Below are 23,340 nucleotides of genomic sequence, written 5' to 3'. Positions count from 1 at the left end.
CTCTCTCTCCTCTCTCACCCTCTCTCCTCTCTCACCCTCTCTCCTCTCTCACCCTCTCTCCTCTCTCTCCTCTCTCTCTCCTCTCTCACCCTCTCTCCTCTCTCACCCTCTCTCCCTCCTAAAAATAAACAAACATTTAAAAAAGTCTTTTTAATCTAGGGAGATTGCATATGTTGGATATTTGGTGGGCTGCACAGTTTAATCAGGAACGTGACAGCAAGTTCAAACACAGCCCACAAGAGATGAAGGGACGGGAAGGAGCACAAACTTTGCTCTCTAAAAGATAGTGTGTTGGGTGTACATTTCCATTCTACTGCGAAGAGGGTGGGTGAATGAAAAATGAAGGGGGTATTCGTTTATACTTCTCTTATGAAGGCATCTGCTCACAATCAGTCACTTGTGGAGAGGGGGCCAACTGGCAGAGCATTTTCATGATGTAAATTGTCCATCCGCTCAGAAGGGCAGAAGTACAAGGAGGCCAGTGTGAAGGACTGAATTCCAATCCAGAGGACAATGGAGGGAGGTCCGCACAGAGATCTAAATGGGATCTGCTCGCATTTTCCACTTTATTTGCAGTTATCAACATGTCATTTTTCCTGCTGTCCCAGCGACAGTTGCTGTTTGAGCAGATTTCTCCATTTCCCTCCTTTCACTGCTGTTACTGCTCATGAAGCCCCTACTTGGGAAGTGCTCCACCCCTGGAAACGCGGTGCTGCTCCCCCGCACCACCCTCTCCTCTGTCCTTCTGCTTGGCTGATTTATTTTGTGAGCCGTACAAGGGCTAAAGGTTATTACAGATGTGATTTCCAAAATGAATTACATCTCCATCCCCTCATCTTTTAACTGCTCATCTTTTTACCTGTTCATTTGCCAGGAAGGAAATGGTGGCACTTTTTTTTTTCCCTATGAGTAATAAGTACTTTTTATATCAGATGTATTAGAATTGTTGCTAATCTTGTAAAATTTCAGAATAAACTTTCTTCATATTTTTGTGGCAATAGAGGAAAAATTCAGTTTTCCTTGGACCAAATTTTAAAAAGAGTATGCCCTGCAGAAAAGAGGAAGAAGAGATTTTAATAGAAATCATTGTTCTTCTGGCCTTTGATTTCTTAGATCAGGATTGGCAAGTGTTCTCTTTGAAAGGCCACATAGTAAATGTTGTAGGCTATGCATTCTCTTTCACAGTTGCTCACCTCTGCCCTTGTGGCCAGAAAGCAGACATAGACAAAGTGCAATGAATGGGCGTCACTTTGTTCCAGTAAAACTATTTACAAAATAGGTGGTTGGGTAGATTTCAGTCTGCAGGCTATATAGTTTGTCAATGTTGGGCTCAGGTCTGGAAGGAGACGTGATCAGTGACCTCAAAGTATTTCTAAAATGAAAAAAGAACACACTCCCTAAAGATGAGATGTGAATGTTGTGAGGGTATTTAAAATCTGGAATATCTGGGTGCCTGGGTGGCTCATTCGGCTAAGTGTCTGACTTTGGCTCAGGCCAGGATTTCACAGGTCATTCATGAGTTTGAGACCCGCATTGGGCTCTGTGCTAACAGCTCATAGCCTGGAGCCTGCTTTGGAGTCTATGTCTCCCTCTTTCTCTGCTCCTCCCCCTCTTGTGCTCTTTCTCTCAAAAATAAATAAATATTAAAAGTTAAAGAATGTCAAGTCTGGATTTTTAGTGTTCTTAGAATTCCTCAATCTCCGTCTCCCCCTTTTCTCTCCCTCCCTTTTTCTCTTCCCGTCCCCCTGCTCCTCTCCCACACTCCAATACTAATATGAAGTCCTGGTGCTTTGCACTTAGGCCCCCCCTTAATGTGTGTGTGTGTGTGTGTGTGTGTGTGTGTATATACGCAGATAATTATTACTATATGATTTTATATACATGTACACGTGTGTGTGTGTGTATATATAATATCTATTTTTTTTAACACCTGAAATTTTTTCTCTGAAAAGTAAATATTTCTACACTGGCCTTTAACCAACAGAATGTAACACCTTCCCTGAAAATGCCAACATTACCTGATGCAGACTAGGGTTAAACAATTTCTGGGTTTTTAAACAATGAAGAAAATGTGTTTTCTTATCTTTTTGAATGTACCAAAGCAGAAATTAATTCTTTGCTTCCAGATTTGTTTCTTGCCATTAGAATTGCTGTTGGTTTCATATCATTTTATTAAGTATTAGTAATCGTGGAGAAGAGGAAGGAAGAAGTAGAGAAGCCAGAGGGGATAAGGAATAGGGAATTTAGTTTACAGGGAATCTTGATCTGTATCTGCATGGAAAGAACAACACTGCAAAACCCCTAGCAGTAGGTGAGTTTTCTCAAAATAGAAACGTATCTTTCCATGTGCCTGGGAAATAGGGCCTTGAGGATGCAAGTTGAGGGGCAGGAAACTGGCATGGAGAACAATGTTGGGGGGTTTGGGCTCAACTGGTCCAGTCACCCAGCCTCCTCAGATGTGAGGTGAGCAAGCCCTGGGAGTTTAACATCTGAACGTGTCCTAAGAACGATGGCTATTATTCTGGCTCACGGCTCATGCCTGCGTTGTCAGCAGTTGCAGTAAATTTCCCCTTGAAGTACTGACATGTGGAAATCAGAGTCACCACTCATGAGTGCCTGCATTCATTCTGCTTTGCAGCACAAAGTTCAGAACTCCTTTCCTACCTAAATCTTTGAAAGATGAGAACCAAGATGAAGAAGAGTTTACAGTAGGGCAGTACTTCTCAAATGGAACCGTACATAAAAACTCACCAGGTTGCTTTCAAAAATACAGATATGGGGAACTCACCCAGAATCTCTAAAAATGGAACCTCCAGACATGAGGCTCAACAACTTGCATTTTTATTCCAGAAGTTTCCCAGGTGATTCTGACAGGCAGTTGGTCCTTATCACGGACCAGATTTGGGGAAAGCAGGAAAGATTAGACGTGGGCTGGCTCGGGTGGGGAGCAGCCTTCCAGAGCGTCTGTGGTTTGGGGGGTACCAGATAACTTTTTAATCTAGGTACTTTGAGTAACCCTTGTTCATTCCATTATTTCTTCTTTCTGGAGGGAAATCTTAGAGAAGTCTCAGAGAACTTTATTATGGACCAAAATGGGTCCCTTTTTCACACACTCACTCGTTTACACCAGGGAAGAGCCGCGCTACTTAAATGTAAACTCAGCTGCTGCAATGGATCATTCCTGTCGAGATAACACATCCTGTCTTCCCACCTTAAAAAACAATTTCCTCTTGAACCCCTTCTTCTCTCCTCCACCTACCACCTTATTTCTCTATAGCAAAATTACTTAGAAAATTGTCCTTATTAGCTGTCTCTAATCCCTGGAAGCCCCCCCCCAACAAACACATACACACACACACTCACACATGAATGTGCACACTCGTTCTCAACCACACCAGTTGTTGTCAAGGGCAGCAGTAAACCTCCAGATGGTCAGATCCAGTGACCAATGGCTCAGTCTTCATCTTTCTCGGTCTTTTCAGAGTATTTGACTCTTTTGGCCATTTTCTTCTTAAAACATTTTTTAAGACTTGGTCTCTGGTGAGGATGTGGGGAAAGAGGAACCCTTTTGCTGGTAGGAATGCAAACTGGTGCAGCCACTCTGGAAAACAGTATGGAGATTCCTCAAAAAGTTAAAAAAAGAACTACCCTACAACCCAGCAATTGCATTCCTAGGTATAGATGCAGAGGATACAAAAATGCTGATTCCAAACATGCATCCCAATGTTTACAGCATTGCTATCAACAATAGCCAAAGTACGGAAAGAACCCAAATGTCCATTGCCTGATGAATGGATAAAGATGTGATATATATAAACAATGGGATATTACTCAGCGATCAAAAAGAATAAAATCTTGGCATTTGCAACAATGTGGATCGAACTAGAGTGTCTTATGCTAAGTGAAATGAGTCAGAGAAAGACAAATACCCTGTTTTCACTCATTTGTAGAATTTAAGGGGAGAAAAAACAGATGAAATAGGGGATGGGAAGCAAAAATAAGATAAAAACAGAGACAGAAACAAACCATAAGAGCCTCTTAAATACCGAGAACAAACAGGGTTGCTGGTGGGGTGTTGGTGTGGGGATGGGCTGAATGGGAGATCGGCATTAAGGAGGGCACTTGTTGGGATAAGTACTGGGTGTTTTATGTAAGTGATGAGTCACTAAATGCGATTCCTGAAATCATTATTACACTATATGTTAATAAATTTGGATTTAAATTTTTTAAAAAGATGGAAAAATTAAAAAAACTTGGCCACTGAAATTCTATTCTGTTGATTTTTTTTCTGCTTCAGTGGCTGGTCCTCTTTGAGTTTTCTCTGCTGGGTCTTTCCTTTCTCCCCCCACCTCTGAAAGTTAGTATGTCTCAAGGCCCTGTTCGGTACCTCTCATCTATATCTATTCCTTAGGTGTTTTTATCTAACCCCATGGTCTTCAATACTATCTGTATGGTGGTGACTTTCAGATTTCTGTCTCTTGCTTGGAGCTTTTCTGAACCTCAGACTTATATATTGTCAACTTAACATCCACTGAAGTTTTATAAGTATCTAAAAATATCCAGAGCTGAATTCCTAATTTTCTTGCTCCCCATCCCCACACCTGTTACTGCCATATTCTTCACTCAATAAATGGCATCGTCATCTTTCTAATTGCTTCCACCACACCTTACACCCTACATGCAATCCACCAGTAGAACTGATTCACTCTACCCTCAAAATGTGGCCAGAATCTGATCACCACTCACTGCTCCCAGCATGGACCAACCTACCATTATCTTGTGCCTGGTGATTGTAAAAATCCCTTCATTAGCCTGCTTGTCTCTCTGTGGTCCCCTCTATCGTCTTTTGTCAATAAAACAACCCGAATGATCCTTTTAAAATACCAGTCAGGTCATGTAACTGGCTTGGACAAGATCCTCCAGTGGGTTTTCATCTCTTTCAAAGTGGAAGCCCAGGCCTTACAGTGGCCTACAAGGCCTACATGATTGGCCATCCCTCCCTCCCGGCAGTTTCTCTGGCCTCATCCCCTATACTTTCTTCTTTTCCACTCCTACGTCAGCCACACTGGCCTCCTCACCGTTCCCCGGAACCTGCCAGCATGCTTCTGCCTCGGGCATGTGTGCATTTGTCCTTCCTAGAATGCTCTCCCCGAGATGTCTGCTTCATCTCTTCGTTCTCCTGAAATGTCACCTTATCCACGTCAGTGAAGCTGACTCTGGTGACTGTATTAAATGGTACTTCTCCCCTATGATATCCATCTCCACCTTGTTCTTCACTGTGTCATTGATCATATAATGCATTACGTTTTTGTTTTGATTTGTGATTGTTACCTATCCCTTACCTACTTCACTCCCTACTGTGCTATCGGCCCTACAAGTTGGGGCCTTGTCTGTCTCTGCCCTACCCCATACCTAGAACACACCACAGTAGGTGCCCAGTAAACACTTGTTGATAAATGGACTTGGAATTATCAAGAGCAGTTTGGCTCTTATCCTTGAACCAATGGAAATTAAGCAATTGTGAAAACTGAGAAAGATACTTTGGTATTTAACGTATTTTATGGTACTTGTAGTGTATGATCTAGGGAAAGAAGGGGCCAGGTTTATTAAGAATTAAACTAGAAAGTAAAAGACATGGTAGCAAAATGAAGGATTGAGGGTTCTAAATAGCTTAATGGACTTTCACTTAAATTCACCTAGCAAATAGTTGTTAAATAAATAAAAGTACACGGTCAACTTTCTGTGACTTGGGGGGTGGAGGGTTTATCAGAGTCGATCTTAGTCTTAGTCGATCAGATTTTCTCACTATTCTTTTACTATTCTGTATTCTTCTGATGATAAAAGACAAAAATTAGTCAATTCGTAATAGTGTGCTGATATCATAGAATAAGAAATAGCTTCCCATAAAACTATGGTGTCTTTTTTTTTCATAACTTAATAATTAGACATTTTTAAAGTATTGGTTTCATGCAGCTTATATTTCATTGCCTCTTTATTTCTGTTTCCTTAGTATTAGAATTAACTTCTTTATTTTCTTTATGTGACTCCATTAAATTCCGCATGTCAGTCATTTCCTAGTAGTTAGAACTCTATTGTTCAGCTGAGTGGATTTTTTGCCTCAGCCTGGCTGAGTGGGAGTAAATGCTGGCTTCATTCCTTTAGCTTGGCTCAAGGATTTCAGGCATGCTTGTGACCCACTAGCCTGAATTAGGGTTGGTACTGAGTCTTGGAAACATGAACTTTGGGTTAATAAGGCATATGCCCAGTTCTAGGAGTGCAGTTTTACTTGGGAATTTTGTTTCTTTTGGTGAAAGTTTCAAATAAAATGATAAAGATATAAATTAAGATAAATTTCTTGTATGTCTAGATGATAGAAAATATCTGTGACCTCCAATAATAATTTGCACCTATTTGAAAGTACTTTTCAAGACTATTTGCTATTCTAGTGTTAAGAACCCTCTCTGTTCACACAGCGGCCGTCCGATGATCTCATGTTTAACAAATGTGCTAAGCCAAATCACTTTTGACCATTTAATTTGCTACAACATATAGGGCATTTTTCAGGTATTGCAGCTGGGTAATACAAGCAGAAAATTTTAGTTTTTGAGGATTGCTGTACTAGGTTGGTGCCATGGTCTTACTCAGCAATAGCACCAAGTTACCAGTGGTTTGTGAGGTTAGTAGTAGGGAGAGAGTAAAACTGTTGTTTTTGGCTTAAACTTTAAATTGGTACTTTATGGAAACGTGTAGTTCCCTAAGAGATTATGGGTTTATCTTCCCCCAAATCATGCGAGTCAACTTCAAAACTTCTGTTTTCCCCCTTAGTTCCATTGTTAGAGCCACAGCCTTACTTTTGTAGATAGTGGTTGGTAAAGAATTTTAGTTTTTAAAAGAATTCTGAAATGATTATATTCTCTGCTCCTTTATCTACCTACTTTGTACATTGGGGACTGAAACTCCACGGCCCAGCACCACTAAGCTGAGCACGAATCTGTAGGGACAGTGGCACATGCATGATAGGAAGTGCTCATCGCGTGTGTTCAGGAAATTTGCACTATTGAAGCTACTTGCTTATTCATGTGATAGGGATGCTTTCTCAAATTGTAAATTCCATTGCTTTTGCCTCAATAAATTCAATTTTAAATGACTGTCTTATACAAAGCTCTGGAGGTTACTGTTCCTCGACTGTAACTTGTGCTGATTTAGATGTGCCTTGCACAGAATTGTCCCCTTGCACTGTTGGCATTCAGCTGATTGATGAGAGAGGGCATGAAAAAGGAGCACTGGAATTTAAGGGAAAGAAATGGGCTAATAAGTTTTTTAAAATCATCTATTTTGAGGGTGAGTTTCAGCCGATAGAAACTAGCCCTTCAACAGGCAGTTAGGCCTGAGTTTTCCAGCACTTGGCATGCACTCCGTGTGCCATCTCACCTCCACACATTCTATGTGTGACTGTCCCTCTTTATGCGTTCTGATCACCCATCTGTGTCCACTTGAGGGTCCCACACTGAGCGGTCACTTGGCCCTGGGTCATCTTGATGGGTCAGGCTGTATTTGTGCAATCCGTCTGCTGAGGTGGAGCAAGAACAGCTGGTCCGCAGCTGTACACGTTGTCCTGGGAACTGATTTCAGCCAGCAGTGAGACAACAAAAATAAAAACGTTTTCAAAGAGTTGCCTTCTGTGACCTACTGTTTGTGTTAACTGTTTGGAGAATCCCATTTAGTAGCCTAAGCATCCGCCATCTCAGATCGACTTTAGGCACCACAGCCTTGCTAAAGTGGTACAGTCCTAAGGTCCAGGGTGACTTTAAGGAGGACAGTCACTTTCTGGTTCTGAGGTGTTAGCATGGAGGAACAACAGTGTATCAGTGACTCCTAATTTGATACTTTAGAATGAACCAGTTTTCCTCGTTGAATTCAGGCCACGGAAGGGCATTTTGAAGTTTTGGAAAATTCTATATAGCCATTGTCATTCATTACCTCACGGTAAAGGGGGCTGTTTCACAAGACCCTCATGGAATTCTTCTGAGCTGCGCATAACAGAGAGGCATTTATGTTCCCCAGCAGTCAGTACTTGAATCCAATTCTAAGACAGGAAGGGTTTCTCCCCTACTCGGAGAGATTAGAAATACTTAACCACGTAGGAGGCTTAAGCAGAATTCCTTGGCTTGGCCCTGCCTGAACAAAGGCTGGATTCTCATTGTTCAGACGCACCCCCTCCCCTTCTCTCATTCCCTCAGCCAGCCTGAACTGTAGGAATCAGAGCAGGAAGTGATAGTTAATTTTGTGTGCCTCATTCTAAACATCTGTACTCGAGTCTTTTTGTTTATGGAAGGAATGTGGCAGGGGGAGGGGGAAAAGCAGTAGGACATTCGGAAGCTAAATATTTTCTTGAGGGTGTGTATATCTCTGGTTAGTCTTCATGCGCAAGAACGTGAGGTGAGTTGATGGGGGGGAGGGATGTTCTAGTTGTATAGTTGCTGGAATACTTTCCAGACGTCTACTTACTGAATTTAATTGTTTGGCTTGGCCTCTTTACCTTAAAGTCATACTGCCTATTTTGGCATGCTCCCTCAGTGTAAAAATAGTAGAGAAGCTGTCACTGGACTAGAAATCAGGAGACCTGGTCCTGTGTCTTATTTATCTACCAATTAACTAGACCTTTTTATTTTGTCCACTGTGAAATGAGCGGAATGGAGACAGAGTAGGGAGGTAGGTGGGGGAGAGGGAGCGAGCGAGCGCACAGGACAGGTCTCCCTGCCACTGTTTAGTGGAATGAAAGCCAGCTCCTTAGTGTCCCAGTCTTTGGTTATCCATGACTACAGGTAATTGTGGATCAATAACTCAGGCCTTGACTCTTCTCCATTTTCGGTATTTGCTTCCTTATATGTTCAGATTAGATTCCAAGTTCCTTGGTGTAATTTCAGTCCCCCTTTCTTATTATCCATAAAGGGGGTGTGAAGTGGCTGTAGAAAATCGCACCCACAGAGATCTCTGTGCGAAGTCTGCACCCTGTTCTTGGCAGCCCTGTGTCCGCCCCGCAAGCCGCCTTCTCCTCTAGCCCACTCTGTCTGCTGGGCTCTGCCCTCTCTTCAGATATTCCCCACTGGCTTTGCTCTCAACCACTTAGCAGATTGAGAAACTCCCCTGATTTTCACTGCACCGAAAAAACAAAGTCATCAGAAATCTTTCAACTTACATTCTTTAAACCTTCTCAATCACTTGCAAATGCTCCCACATAGCAAGGGGGTTGAGGGGGTGCGGTAAGAGGGGTGAGGTGAGGGAAAGTAAGGGTGCAGGCTTTCTCCTGTCTGGAGCTAGTTCCCTCAGTAGCACAGAATCCCATTCTAATTTCCCAGCCTTGTTTTGACTTTCAGTCTCCCTTTCTGCTGACTTCACCAACAAAGCATAAAATACAACCTCATATCTCCTATCTAAGAAAACCAAAGAACCGTCTTCCTTGACCCTATATCCCATCCCACTATTGTCTTCTTGTTCTCCGCCCCCTCCCCCTTTTGCCAGAGGCCATAGCAGATTGACTACACCCATTGTGTCTTCCTCACTGCCTCATATCTGCAATTCATCTTCAGTCCCACCCACCCTGCCCACAGGACTCTGGTCCCGGAGGACAGCCTGGACCCGTTTGTAGCTTGAAGCTACTGGACATCTCAGGCATTGTCTTCCATGACTCTCAGCATATTTTAACACCAGTGATTATTTCTTCCTCAAACCTTCTTGGCTTCCATGATACTTGTGCTCTACTTGCCTTCCTCTCTGGCCTCACAGCCTCCTCTGTAGTCCTGACCTCTGCTGTCTGTGCTTTAAATGTTGGTGCTCTGGAGAGTGATCTCAAAAGTCAGCTCTCTTCTCACTCAGCACACTTGCTTGGTTGGTCTCAGCCATACACAACCTTCACTGTCCATCTACATGCTAATCTGTACATCTAACTCAGATGTCTCTCTCGGGCTTTCAGACCACTCCCATCCAACTCCATACTAGACATTTCCTCTTGTTTAGGACCCACAGACACCTCAAAAGTAGTACATCCAGAATTGAACTCATGTCCCCATCCTGCCCTCCACCCCTGCCTCCAGTCCTGCTTAACCTCTTCTGTCCTCTATTTCAGTGGGGGGGCTCTGCCCTCCATCTACTTGTTTGTAAATTAGAAAACTGAATGTTATTTTTAGTCCTTCTACCTTATTTCTGGAAAGGAAGCTTTGACAGTTAAACGACATGTCAGTAGAGTAAAAGTAGAGGAGGCTTTCAGAGCTGGCTCCCGCTCCCCCTTGCCCTCCATTAGATACCAAGTTACTACCGAGGTCTGCTTCCTACATCTCACCAAAATCCACTCCTTTCTCTCCATTTCAGCTGCCCCTATTTTTAGTTCAGCCACTATCATCCCTCCAGGATTATTGCCACATCTTCTTAACGACCTCAGTTGTGCCCCTTCCAACCTAATCTCTACCCAGTGGCCAGGGCCATCTTTCTGAAAGTCCAATCTGATCATGTATTTCCTGGTCTGAATCCTTCAGCAGCTCACCATGGCCCTTAGGTTGAAGTTGCTCTTTAACACAGCCTCAGGCCTGGCCTGCTCTCCTTCCTGGGGCGCCCATCTCCCGCCACTCTCTCCAGTTCTCGCTGTGTTACACAACTCTGATTCTCAGTGAGCACTCCTCTGTGTTCTCTGGGCTTTCATACATACGGTTTCATTTGCCTTGACCACTGATCTCTGTTTGCTTAGGTAATTCCAATGCATTCCTTAGGGCCTGGATGTCGATGTTACTTCCTTTAGAATATGTTTTTTGATCCTGCAAGTCCAGGTTAGGTCACTTTCCTCCACGCTCCCAGAACTTTATGCACTTCCCCTATCAAAGCACCCATCACATGGACTTGCAGTGGTCTGCCTCCACCCCTGGACTCACTCTAGCTGTGAGGGCAGTGCATGTGGCTGTCTTGTCATGTGGCACGTGTGAGCCTCCTTTACAGATTGCCACAGAGCCCTTTTCCTCTTCCAGCTGTGGCCGTGGGTTAGAATGAAAAAGGCAGCTCTGAAAGGAAGGCTCAGTGAGTGTGGCCGGCACAGCAAACCAGTTTGCTTCAAAGTCTAATGCTAACTAAGTTGCTTATACACGTTCTGCCGCCCAGTGCCCGGTGCTGTGTCTGGGGCAGCAGGGAGAGTGAGCCCAGAAGCCTGTTTCTTTCAGAGTGTGGCTCTGTGATACAGATTTTAGCCTAGAACACAATATTCCCTGCTCCGTTTTATCTTCTTTCCTTTGATCCAGTCTCCTGCAGGTTGGGTTGTTTAAAGAACAATGAGCTGTCAGAAATGGAGACAGAGAGAGTAGAAAAGCAAGGGTAATCTGTAATCCACAGGTTAGTGAGTAAGCCTTTGAACATCCCAGACCACCTGTCCTAAAGAGAACTCAATTGTTTTACCACTCCGGAATGTCTTAGATCACCTCTGGGATGCCATAGATACTATATTATAAATCCAAGCCCTCATTCAAAGGGAACACACCTTAACATTTTTGATACAGTAAAGATATAGAGGTTACATTTTCATTCTTTTAACAAAACGGTTGTAAACTCGATTTTCGTAACCTGTGGCCAGGCAGAACGTTGTACTGCATCTGAGGTGGACGATCCAGGTTTGTGTAATAGTCTCTGTCGCCTGTACTAGGTAGTCCCTGGTCCAGTCAGACCTTTACATGTGAACATACCCAGGATCCTAGTTCAGGAATTTTCTTCTACGCTCTATGATAATAATCCCTTATATTTGTATAGTTTTACAATTAACCAAGTATATGTAAGATCTTAGTTGGACCTTCCAACAATCCTTTAAGGTGAGGGGCCCAGGGGTCATCACCTTCATTGTTGCAGAGGAGAAAGTGGTGGAGCAGAAATCGAACAGCTAGTCATTGAAGGAGCCAGGACCTGAGCTCAGGTCTCCCCGGGCCCAGTCCAGTGTTCTCTCCATCATGCCACACACCTTTGTGTTCAAAATTTTATGTGTGTTTCATGTATATGGGGGACAGTTAATTAATTACACTTCTCTTTTAAGATCTGGACCACTGAAGAAATAGCTAGATATGGCTCATCATATTAGTTTATTGTAGGTAAATACTGGACACATGACTTATGTGGGCTTCCCTCCCCCCCCCCCCCGCCCAGTTGAACTCACCCACTTAGGCCCACATTAGTAGTAGGACCACAGCAGGCCTCGCTGGCACAGGCAGACTCACTGCCTTGCAAGGAGTGCAGGACAGGAGAGGGGCCCCAGGCAGGCAGCTGGAGAGTGGGCCAGGGAGAGTCTGGGCCACACATGGCCGTTGCCCGCCTCCCTCCACCTGCCCCCCGGAATGAGTAGGTACATGAAGGTAAAAGGGAGGCAGAAGTGTCTCCTCAGCACTTCTGCATGTGTGCAGGAGTTCCTGCTCTGTGGGCTTTGCGGAGAGGCCTCGAATGGTCCTTCCTGTAGAGTTCATTCACTTGGGGAGGAAAGACTGGGCTCCTTGAGTGCAAGGACCTTTTATATCCAACATCCCCTCCCCCAGAGTGTGTGGCGTAGGACTGAACGTGTAGTCGTGCCCAACCAACACTTGTTGGCTAGTCTGTAATCCTCACTATAGCATGGAGGTTGCAGAGGATAAATATTCAGAGAAAGACCCAATTTGTGAATGAAAGGTGATTAAAAACAGTTGCACATTGTCTTTTTGACCCACCTGAAGGCGCACCGGCTGGCAGCCAAGGCGTCCCAGCCCTCAGACCACGCGCTGGCTGCCGCAGGGAGCTGTCGCCCGGTGGCTCTTCCTCCAGAGACAGCAGAGCAGCCCGGTGGCTAACTCCCGCTTACCGGCCTTCCCTGCTCAGCGCTCAGATCTTATATATTCTCCTTTGGTTCAAACAACTTCTTTAAACTCCTTTTCTCTTTTTCTCTCTCTCCTTTTCTTCTTTTTATTCAGCTGCTAGAGGAATTTTTTTCCCCTTCATTCCTGTCCTACTCCCTGCCCCATCTCTTTAATTACTGTCCTTTTCTTTCTCAAATTCCTCTCTTAACTTGGTGGATAAGGAGAAGAATAGTGCTAAAGCTAGTGTTCCTGCATCAGGAGGGAGCTTTATAGTTAGTAGAATGAATTTTTACATACCTTGAAAGTTTCCAGAATTCAAATCTAGAAAGTCAGCAAAAGTTTTCTTTTCTGTTTAATTAAATTGCTCACGCGGAAGCACCAGCATTAAGAATAAATGTACTTTTTTACTCAGTTTTCCTTTTATTTGATAGTAGAAGTACAGTGCTGCCATTTTTCATGGCAGACAAAATTTCAACAATGCATGTCTTAAGCTTTTATTTGCCAGCTTCTGAACCCAACTATGCCTTGCCATTTCTCAGGGAAAAGGCCCCCTCTTTCCAGGTTTAGAATGGCCTGCTGGCCATAGCCAGAGGGTCCTGTGTTCTGGAACCTTCTTCGTCCATGGTGCACAGGGCAGTGTGTATTCTCTCTCCGTCAGGTTCCAAAGCGAAGTGGGAATAGAGGCGATTTCTTGGCTCCCTACCTATGACTTGCGAACTCTGGGTTTGTCTCACAGGAAAAGCTTTCGACATCACGTACGTGCGTCTCAAGTTCCACACCAGCCGCCCGGAGAGCTTCGCCATCTACAAGCGCACACGGGAAGACGGGCCCTGGATTCCTTACCAGTACTACAGCGGCTCCTGCGAGAACACCTACTCGAAGGCAAACCGCGGCTTCATCAGGACGGGAGGAGATGAGCAGCAGGCCTTGTGCACAGATGAATTCAGCGACATTTCCCCTCTCACCGGGGGCAATGTGGCCTTTTCAACCCTAGAAGGAAGGCCGAGTGCCTACAACTTCGACAACAGCCCTGTGCTGCAGGTAATGCATCCAGAAGTGGGCTTTGCCGCCAGTTGGTGGTTCCGTGTACGTTCGGGATGCAGGAAGGTGGATTGTGTTGGGGTGAGGGGCTGAGGTCCCACTTCAGAGGTGGGGGGTGGGGTGGAATCTAACCAGCAGGACGGACAGGTGGATCTCACCCTGCTCTCCTGTCGACGCTCAGTATGGGAAGGAGAGCCGTTTTGTTCCTGCTGATGTTCTTATGTCCCTGAGCGTGTGCCCGCGTATCCTGGGCAACTACTTTTAGAAATTTTCTTCAGCGCCTAATGGTTTGAACTCGGCTCTTTACTCACGGTGGAAACATTTTGCTTCTGACCTTTTGAAGAGAGTATTTGAGTCTACCCATTATTTTTGCATCTTTCCTTATCTCTTCTCTGATGTGACAAAAAGAAAAGTATGTTTTTAGTACGCACAAGGGGGATCTGTGAGAACGCCATCTTCCTTCATTATTGTGCAAGGAAATTTGGACTGGGTCTGTCTGGCTCTGTCAGTCATAAAAACTTCTCATCACCTAAAAGCACTGGTGTTCATGACAAGGTACAAATTCAGGCACACACGGTATAGTGCCTGAGCATCAAGATAGAAGCTTTTCCCCATTTAAGCACAAAGAATGAAAGCTTTCTCTTTTCTCATGAATTCTGTGTACATATTCCTTATACACCATAATTTGGAGTCTCTGTAACACAGAATTGGAGATGCTTCTGCCATGTGGCAGAAGTTAACATCTGAACGGGGACAGCCTGGATTCATTGACAGAGACAAGAAGACTGGATGTGGGTTTGCAGATAACGTGTACATTTTATGAAAAGCTGTTGCTATGTCTAAGTAGGGAGTCCACTCATTCTTCTGGGCTTCGTGCTTTTGTGTCTTCTCACGCTTTCTCTTTGAACTTTATTCAAAGAGTTTATAAATTGGTTATATGGTTTTGCATGGTGGCAAAAGATGAGAATCTATTTTCTCTGTGTCCAGTTCTTCCCTTCTGTTATATTTCTGCAGTGTGCTGGGAGATTGTAAATCTTGATCATGGTAAACTCTGAGGTTATGGTGAGCAGTGAGTATGTTTGCAAAGGCCTTTCAGTAATGTTTCTTGCAATGGTGGTAAAATGTATTCCAAATTAGGGAGAACAACCGCTTTTGATAGATGAAAAGACAGAAGGCTGAATGTCTAGTGGAGATGTGATCTACGAACTTTCTAAGCTGCAACTAGCAAATGTTTGCTAGCGTCGTGTCTCACTTTACAGATGATTGTATGTTACTGTCCTACAGAGACAGTGGTATCGTCAGCAGGAAACAGCAGTGACCTGACGTGACCATGGTTCTCTGGCCCCTGTGCTAACCGTACGCCTTGTCAGCCTGTCTTGAAGCAGTTCCCTCAACTGTAGGAATTCTGATGTTTGCTACTCTTTTTTTTTTTTTTAAAGTAAATTCTGCCCTCGATGTGGGGCTTGATCTCATGACCCTGAGATCAAGAGTTACATGCTCTACAAACTGAGCCAGTCAGGCACCCCTGATGTTTACTACTCTTTATGCCATAGGAGCTCATGAGACTAAACATGGTGAAAATGCTATGGGCATCTGTAATCGATTTGGTCAGTTGCTGTCATTACACAAAAACATTATGTGTCTCTGGATGTCAGAGCTCTGGTTTTCATACCCAGTTGCCAAGAGGGTTAGCTGATTTGACTTTAGCTGATAATGACCCTCTCTCCTCATTGCTTCCTGTGCCTCTCTCCAGAAGCTGTGATCTTCCAGATGGGAGAGGAGACCCTTAATATATACTAAGCATATATTAATTTATAATAATCAACATTTATTGCAGCACTTGCTATAATGTACCAAGCAGTGTTCTGAGCCCTGAGATATATTAGCCCTATGTACTCTTTTAACCCTCATAATAACTCTACAGGTAGACACTTTTTAAATTCTATTTATTATTTGTTGAAAGAGAAAGAGTGTGCATGAGCAGGGGGAAGGGAGAGAAAGAGAGTCTCAAAGCAGGTCCACACTCAGCACAGAGCCTGACATGGGGCTTGAATTAATGAAACCACAAGATCATGATCTGAGTCAAAATCAAGAGTTGGACACTCAACCAAGTGAGCCATGCAGGTGCCGCCCCCCCCCGCTTTTTAAGGACAGGTAGACAGTTTTGTTATCTTCATTTTGCAGATGAGGCTTCAGGACAGGTAAAATAACTTGTCCCAAATTGCACAGTTTTAAGTAGCAGAAATGGGATTCAAAACCTAGAAAGTCTAGCCTGTTCTTTTTAAGATGCCCATTATGAAGAAAGTAACCTAAACCCACCCTAGAGAAGCTTTTATTCAAGGGGAACTGTGATAAAGATAAAGTTCGGAGGAAAGATAAGAAGCATTAAACACAGAGATACGTTCAGCTATTTACATTACAGACGACTAAAAGATTCCTAGCATTGTGGCCGTGAGTGGGAGTTGTTATTGGAGCTCCAAGTTTGGATGCGGTGGAATCATCATCTCTTCTCCTTTCTAATTATACTTGGAGGCTTCACAGGGATTAGCTTTTATGAGGCCTCGGTGTTGCTCTGTATGCCAGGTGTTTGGCACGGTTTAAGCCGCGCTCCTTAATCAGGGGTGTGCCTCTCAGTCTCGTGGGGAGCCTTCTGAAAGCACAGACCCCTGCCACCCTACACTTGCTTGTTACGTCTCCACTGCTGATGCCGTTTCCGTGGAAATGGCATCTTTGGCAGTCATATGCCGTGTGCTACTCCAAAACTTAATGATTCTAAATGACCGTGATTTATTATTTCTCCTGATTCCATGTTGATCTGGGTTCCCTCAGTGGCAGGTCAGCTGGGAGCTGGGTTCGTCTCTCCCTGGGGCCTTAAAGCTTCAAGGAGACCAGACTAGGCTTCCTCACATGATGGCAGAAATGTTCTAAGAGAGAGAGTAAATCCCAGAGCACAAGTGCTTATCAGACTTCTGTTTCTGTCACATTGGCTCATGTCCCCTGGGCAAAAGCAAGTCACATGCCCCAGCCTAGAATCAGGGTGGAAAGGGACGATGCAGGGTGTGGACACTGGCAGACATGATTCATTGGAATCATTATTATAACAGTCTACCATTGATGTAAACATCTGACTAAAATTAGCTTAATGAAAGGGCATTCATTATAAGGGCTTAGAGCTCATAAAACATAGGGAAAAGCTTTAACTTTCATTCTTGTCCTCTGTCTTTATGGTACACGTGCCAATTTGATCAGTTGTGGTTCCTCCAGATGTGTTCATTTGCTCAGCACATGTTATTTGAGCACCTACTGTATGTTAAACACTGGGGAGACTGTAGTAAACAAAGCAGATTAAGTCCTGCCCTTGTGAGGCTTAGAATCTTGGTGGTGGCGGTGGTGACAATGGTGGTGGCATTGAGGAGGTGGGAAGATGGTGGTGGCGGAAAGAGACCATATAAATAAAACGGGGCACCTGGGTGGTGTCTGACTCTTGATGTCAGTCAGCTCAGGTCATGATCTCACGGTTTGTGAGTTTGAGCCTGTGGGGGGGATTCTTTCTCTTCCTCTCTCTGCCCTTCCTCCGCATGTGCGCGCTCTCTCTCAAGTAACTTAAAAATAAGTAAGATAAGAGAGTAAAATAGAGCGTTGGGGTGGGCAGCAACGTTTGGTTGGGTGGCCAGGGAAGGCCTCACAGAGAAGTGACATTATGAGAAGGGTCAGGACAAAACTGCATCTGATTGGTTCAGGCCAGCATAATGATTGATTACTTTGTACCTGGATGTCTCTCCCAGATCTGTCAGTAGTGGACTGCGGCTGGAGGGAGAGGGAGATGATGACGTACCTAGTACCAGCATATCTAAAACCACCGTGGTGCCGCATGAGCTCTGCGCTGGCTTCTCTGCTGGATTCGGGGCCTGGGTACAGGGCAGAGAGTAGGGGGCTGTGTACAGGTACCTCCTGAATGCTACACCTCATTTAAGCCTCTCAGCAGCCTGGTAAAGAAACGATTATTATTCCTGCTTTTTGGGACTCCAAGTGACATAACGACTTAGATCAAAAGAAGGGAAGAATCCAGAAGGAGAAAAATATTAGGAAATTAAGGGAGTCCTTGAGCAATATTGCTGATTTAATGCCAGAAGAGGACATAAGTCACAGGATATTTTAACTGTTAGAAAAATTGAGAGAACTTTTCGCATATATGTCTCTCATCTTCAGTTGCTTTACCTTTTTCTATTTTTTTATTTTCTTTTTTCCCCTCACAGGAATGGGTGACTGCCACTGACATCAGAGTCACACTCAATCGCCTGAACACTTTTGGAGATGAAGTGTTTAACGACCCCAAAGTTCTCAAGTCCTACTATTATGCAATCTCTGATTTTGCTGTGGGTGGTAGGTAAGTAAATTATTAAGTAACTTTGAAAATGACTGGAGCTTTGGTTTAGAAGTGAGTGTAGGAACTTACTTACAACCATATTAATTAATAATTTTGTTATTTCTGAAACCTTGTCAAATCAGCGCACTTGCTGAATTATTACTGGGCAACTCAGCACAAAGCTCTGCAACAGGCACTCTGAAGCCACCAAGGAAACATAGGACATTCACCTGCTGAAAAGGACTTGACTTTTCAGAATCTTACAAATGAACGGGCAGGCAGTATATGAACGTGTAAGAAATTAAACACGTTTTAGATAAAAAGAGGCCATATGTCAGAGAATGAGAGAGAACTCTTAGGCTAGAGAAGCAGATGGGAACCAAGCTGGGCCTTGGAGAACGGGTAGAATTTGGATAAGGAAGGAGGATCAGTGGGTGGGACTCAGGAGGATGGGCGTGTCATGAGCAGAAGTCTAGGGCTGGGAGATTATGGACCTATTAGGCGTAAGGAAAACCTCGTTGGTGAATTTGTGGGGTAGATGGAGTGAAAGCTGATGGAGGCTGTAATCAATGAGAAACTGTACTTTTTTGAAGTAGGACTATGATATCTAAACAGTGGTTAAGAAGATTAGTTACAAGCAAGGTGAAAGGAGAGTGTCATTGAGAGAATTTATATTCTTGTTATGATGCCGTGATCCAGGTATTAGGTGACAAATACGTAGCATTAGAGTAGTGACCATAGAATGGAAAGGAACATTTTAGGTGTATTTCATTGTGAAGCAAGAATTATCAGGATTTTAGTCACAGATGATTTTAAGCTTTAACGGTCAGGAGAGTGGTGGTAATATTAATAAAATAAATGAAGAAGATGCGTTAATTTAGGGAAATGATGAGGTGTAGACATCTAAGACTTTAGGTGACGGGGGATATCCAAATGTGTGCATTCGTGAAGGAGAGGAGTCGGGAGAAAGAGGAGCACTGGGCATGTAAATTTAGGACTTAGCTGGCACACTGTAGATGTGCGGGAAAGGTGTGAGTGCATTAGGACGTGGTAGTGGAGCTGTGGAACTGATTGTGGCCGTACGGAAGCCAGGGAGGAACACAGCAGACACCAGCGCGCATCTTAGTACTCACGACATTCCCATGAGCCCTTAATGTGGACCTGTGCCTGCCTCTAAGGGGTCCTTCAGGGATTCTTGCCCCAAACAACCCAAGGGCATATTGGGCTACCAGAGTTCCACAGGGAACTCTTACTGTCTTCAGATCAGGAAAATCATTATGACAGATCATAGCTGACCTAATTACTGACTTGTAATATGTTTGCACAATCCTAGCCACACAAATAAAGCAGCTTCTTGACCCTCTCAGTAACCCTGTGAAGCTCCCATTCTCATCATCCCTATTTTATAGCTGAGGCACAGAGGTTAAGTCACACTGGTAAGTCACGGGGCAGGGTTTCAAGCACGCATCCTGGCCGCGGAGTCCGTGCTCAGCTTAACCTCTGCACTTGGCCGCTCCTTGACACGCGCAGCTAGCTTCCGGAAGTGATCCTCCAGATGGCCTCAGAAATTGCTAGAGACGGTCTTCTTATGTCTGGTTAATGCCCCATTTCCAGTGAAATACAGGTGGGGTATTTTTTTTTTTTGCTTGTTTAATTTTAATTCTTACCTAAACACTCAATCATTACTTAATTTTGCTTTAGTTCCTCAGTTTACAGTCTTGAGTGGCAAAACTAAAAAACATTCTGAGGTTGCTTTTAGTTCTCCATGTACATCATTTTTCTGTGTCCATTTCTGGGACTTTGTGGCTTTTTCACGTTTTTGAACGTCTGTTCTCCTCCCAGGTGTAAATGTAATGGCCATGCAAGCGAGTGTGTAAAGAACGAATTTGGCAAGCTGGTGTGTAATTGTAAACATAACACTTACGGAGTGGACTGTGAAAAGTGTCTGCCTTTCTTCAATGACCGGCCGTGGAGGCGGGCGACCGCGGAGAGCGCCGGCGAATGCCTGCGTGAGTGCCCCTTGGCCTCCAGCTGTTAAATGATCTTAGGGCTTCCAGAGGGGGGAGCGGGGATGGGCGACTTCCTTCTGTTCCTCCTTGAAAGGAAAAGTCTGAAAGGCAGTGTTTCTTCCATCATTTGCGAGCACAGAACAGTAAACTTACACGCACATCAGAGGAAAATCCTAGATGAAGAATTGGCTATGAATATAAAGTCCGCTCGTTTTGTGTTTCCTTCATGAACACACCCCAGGGTGGGGGCAGCGTCTCCGAGGTTTGGGACTTTGCTTAGGTCCAAATACTGGGCAAGTGTAGCCTCCTCTAAAACTTGGTTTCTCTAGTCTTTTCTTTGCTGCACATTTAAAATATTTTCCTGCCAATGGTCATTTCCTCAAGCAATCAGGATCGTTGATTAATATGTATCAGGTATGTTGATTTTTAGACTAAGACTGCCATTCAAAAGATTATTTTCTCAAATTATTTTTCCTTTATTTCACTAAAGAACACAATAGGGAGAATTTTCTTATTTCTACCATGCAAATGTGGGTGGCTTTGGGAAGAAGAGTAGATTCTAGTATTTCTAGAAAAAGGTAAAATGAAAAAGATTATACGTTGTTTATCCCTTCATAATGGCTTGGTTTATTTTGAACAGATAGAGAAAGAGGTCTCAGGAGAAGGGAACCATGAAACTATGTGATTGTGATTTGCCAAGGACTTAAAAATAAGAAACTTTTAAGGCAGCTATAATTTTTATGACCTTATAAATATTTATCATCTACTCTTGATAGAGGAATAAGAAAGAAGACACTCCACACTCACTGGAATTATTGGCAGAAACCTTGAGAAACGACCAATATCTTGACTCATGACTACTTCTATTAGTTGCCTAGAGCAGATTTTTTTCTTTTTAAAGTTTATTTCTGAGAGCAAGTGAGAGAGATTCTGAAGCAGGCTCCAGGCCGAGCTGTCAGCACAGAGCCTGACATGGGTCATGAGATCATGACCTGAGCCCAAGTTGGATGGTTAACCGACAGCCACCTAGGGGCCCAAGTATCAGATTTTCTTATCTTCCTTTTCCCTCAGCAGTTCCTAGATTTTAAAATAAATTTTGCAGCCTCCTCTAGAATTCCTACATACTTGCTTGACTTTCTATTCTTTTACTGAACTGTAATATCTAGTGTTAGAAGCTACAGGATAAAGGTCTTAACAGAAAAAAATGACATGTCCCTAAGATGTGACATTTAAATACATGTACACGTGTATTTGACAAGGATACTCTTCAATGGTAGGGTCACATTGTGAGTCTATCCAGGAACATTATGAGAAGAACACACAACATATTGCTAGTTTACCACTAGGAAACTGGTGGTTTGCCTTCTCACCAGCTGATGATGAAGGAGACACAGCATCTACTTTACCCGCGGGTTAGGACAGTGTAGACAGGGCGCTGTTCTGCTCCACAGTCCCCGAGCACCACACCATTTAGCTGGGGATGGAGTGAGTTTGGCTGGGGTGTGGTGCGTGGGATACTCTAGCGAGGCTTGAGGGAAGAGAAATAGCAGACCCAGAAGAGGAAGGGAGCTCCACAAGCTACTGGACACAACTCTAATTTTTGGCACCAGTGATTCAAGTTTCTAAAAAGTTTTCAAGTATAATCCTATTTTAAAAAAACTGATTATAAAGAAGGGGAAGTGAAAAAAATATATATATATACACAAACATTTTTTAAAACAACTTTATCTGAATTCAAGTAAAATTTTATTTAGTACTCAAGATACTGCCTATACTTTGTGTGGAATCAATAATTCTAAAAATAAACTTAATAGAAATATAATAAGGAATTTCTGTGCCTGCATATATGTGTTCTTAAAATGTAGCTGCGTCGTGTAGGGAATAGAGTTGGCATCGTGGCTCCCTAGTGGACGGCTGTGTCCAGTGACGCTGGGTGTCCCTTCATTCCTGCCTCCATGGCAGGGGCACTCATCCCCCGTGTCTCAGGTTCCCCTGGTCTGCAAGTAGTCTGGCACTTCGATAGTTAGTGTCTTAATGTATTTGAATCATGTGAGGCCTGAAAAGTTGAGGTAAAATATAAATTGGCACCTTTTTTTGGAGCTGGTATTGAATGAAAGATAAGGATTCAGAAAAATTAGAATTTAACTTGGCTTTAACATGCATATAAACAATTGCCTAGAGATTCTAAGTACAGGAATTCATTGTATTTTGTGGTAGCACTGTGGGGGTTTTGTTTTAAGAAATTTTATTTTATTTTATTGAGAGAGAAAGAGTGAAAGAGTGAGGGCATGAGTAGTAGAGGGAGAGAGAGAGAATCTTAAGCAGTCTCCACACTCAGCGTGGAGCTTGACAGGAAGCTCGATCTTATGACCCTCGGATCATGACCTGAGCCAAATCAAGAGTCAGGAGCTTAATTAACAGAGCCACCCACACACCCTGATGGCATTGTTTTTGATAAGAACATTTCTTAGTAAACTGATAACATGGCCACCTAAACCCTTATTGACATACTGCTTTTTGTTTTTAAATGAACAACGCGATATGTGGGCAGTCTTATCCTACCACCCATTGGGCCGTAGGGATATGGGAAATTATGGTTTGGTTTTCTTAGAGTCTTTAAAATGCTGTTTGGCAAAGGAACATGGATCTGACCTAACTTGTATGTTTTGGTCAACAGCCTGTGACTGCAATGGCCGATCACAGGAATGCTACTTTGACCCTGAACTATATCGGTCCACCGGCCATGGTGGCCATTGTACCAACTGCCAGGGCAACACAGATGGTGCCAAATGTGAGAGGTGCCGGGAGAATTTCTTCCGCCTTGGGAACAATGAAGCCTGCTCTCCGTGTCACTGTAGTCCTGTGGGTAAGTGACAGGCAGTCAGCTTCAGCCTGATGGGTTGAAAGACGGCTCCCTGTCTCCCCAGAAAATAAAGCTTTGTTTCTAAGCATCTGCACAGGTTAGGTATGGAAGTGTGTGCATTATTGTACCCCCCCCCCCCCACACACACACCTCCACTCTGTTTAACCAAGTTAAACTTTCAAATGATTTTCTGGTGTGTATAAAAGCTTTGGG

At 43.7% G+C, this 23,340-nt stretch overlaps 1 protein-coding gene across 1 annotated transcript in view; it reads left to right on the top strand.

Annotated features, from left to right (window-relative positions):
- LAMC1 (laminin subunit gamma 1) overlaps positions 1-23,340 on the top strand; it is a 175,939-nt gene that overhangs the window by 118,660 nt on the left and 33,939 nt on the right. Inside the window, exons 5-8 of the mRNA XM_029933360.1 lie at positions 13,585-13,889; positions 18,146-18,276; positions 20,098-20,264; positions 22,942-23,130. Of these exons, the coding sequence (XP_029789220.1) occupies positions 13,585-13,889; positions 18,146-18,276; positions 20,098-20,264; positions 22,942-23,130 (792 nt within the window). The remainder of the gene's footprint in view (positions 1-13,584; positions 13,890-18,145; positions 18,277-20,097; positions 20,265-22,941; positions 23,131-23,340) is intronic.

This window comes from Suricata suricatta, chromosome 3 (genome assembly GCF_006229205.1).
Source record: "Suricata suricatta isolate VVHF042 chromosome 3, meerkat_22Aug2017_6uvM2_HiC, whole genome shotgun sequence".
Taxonomy (NCBI): Eukaryota; Metazoa; Chordata; class Mammalia; order Carnivora; family Herpestidae; genus Suricata; species Suricata suricatta.
Note: the sequence above shows the minus strand (reverse complement) of the source record. Positions and strands in the feature narration are given on the sequence as shown.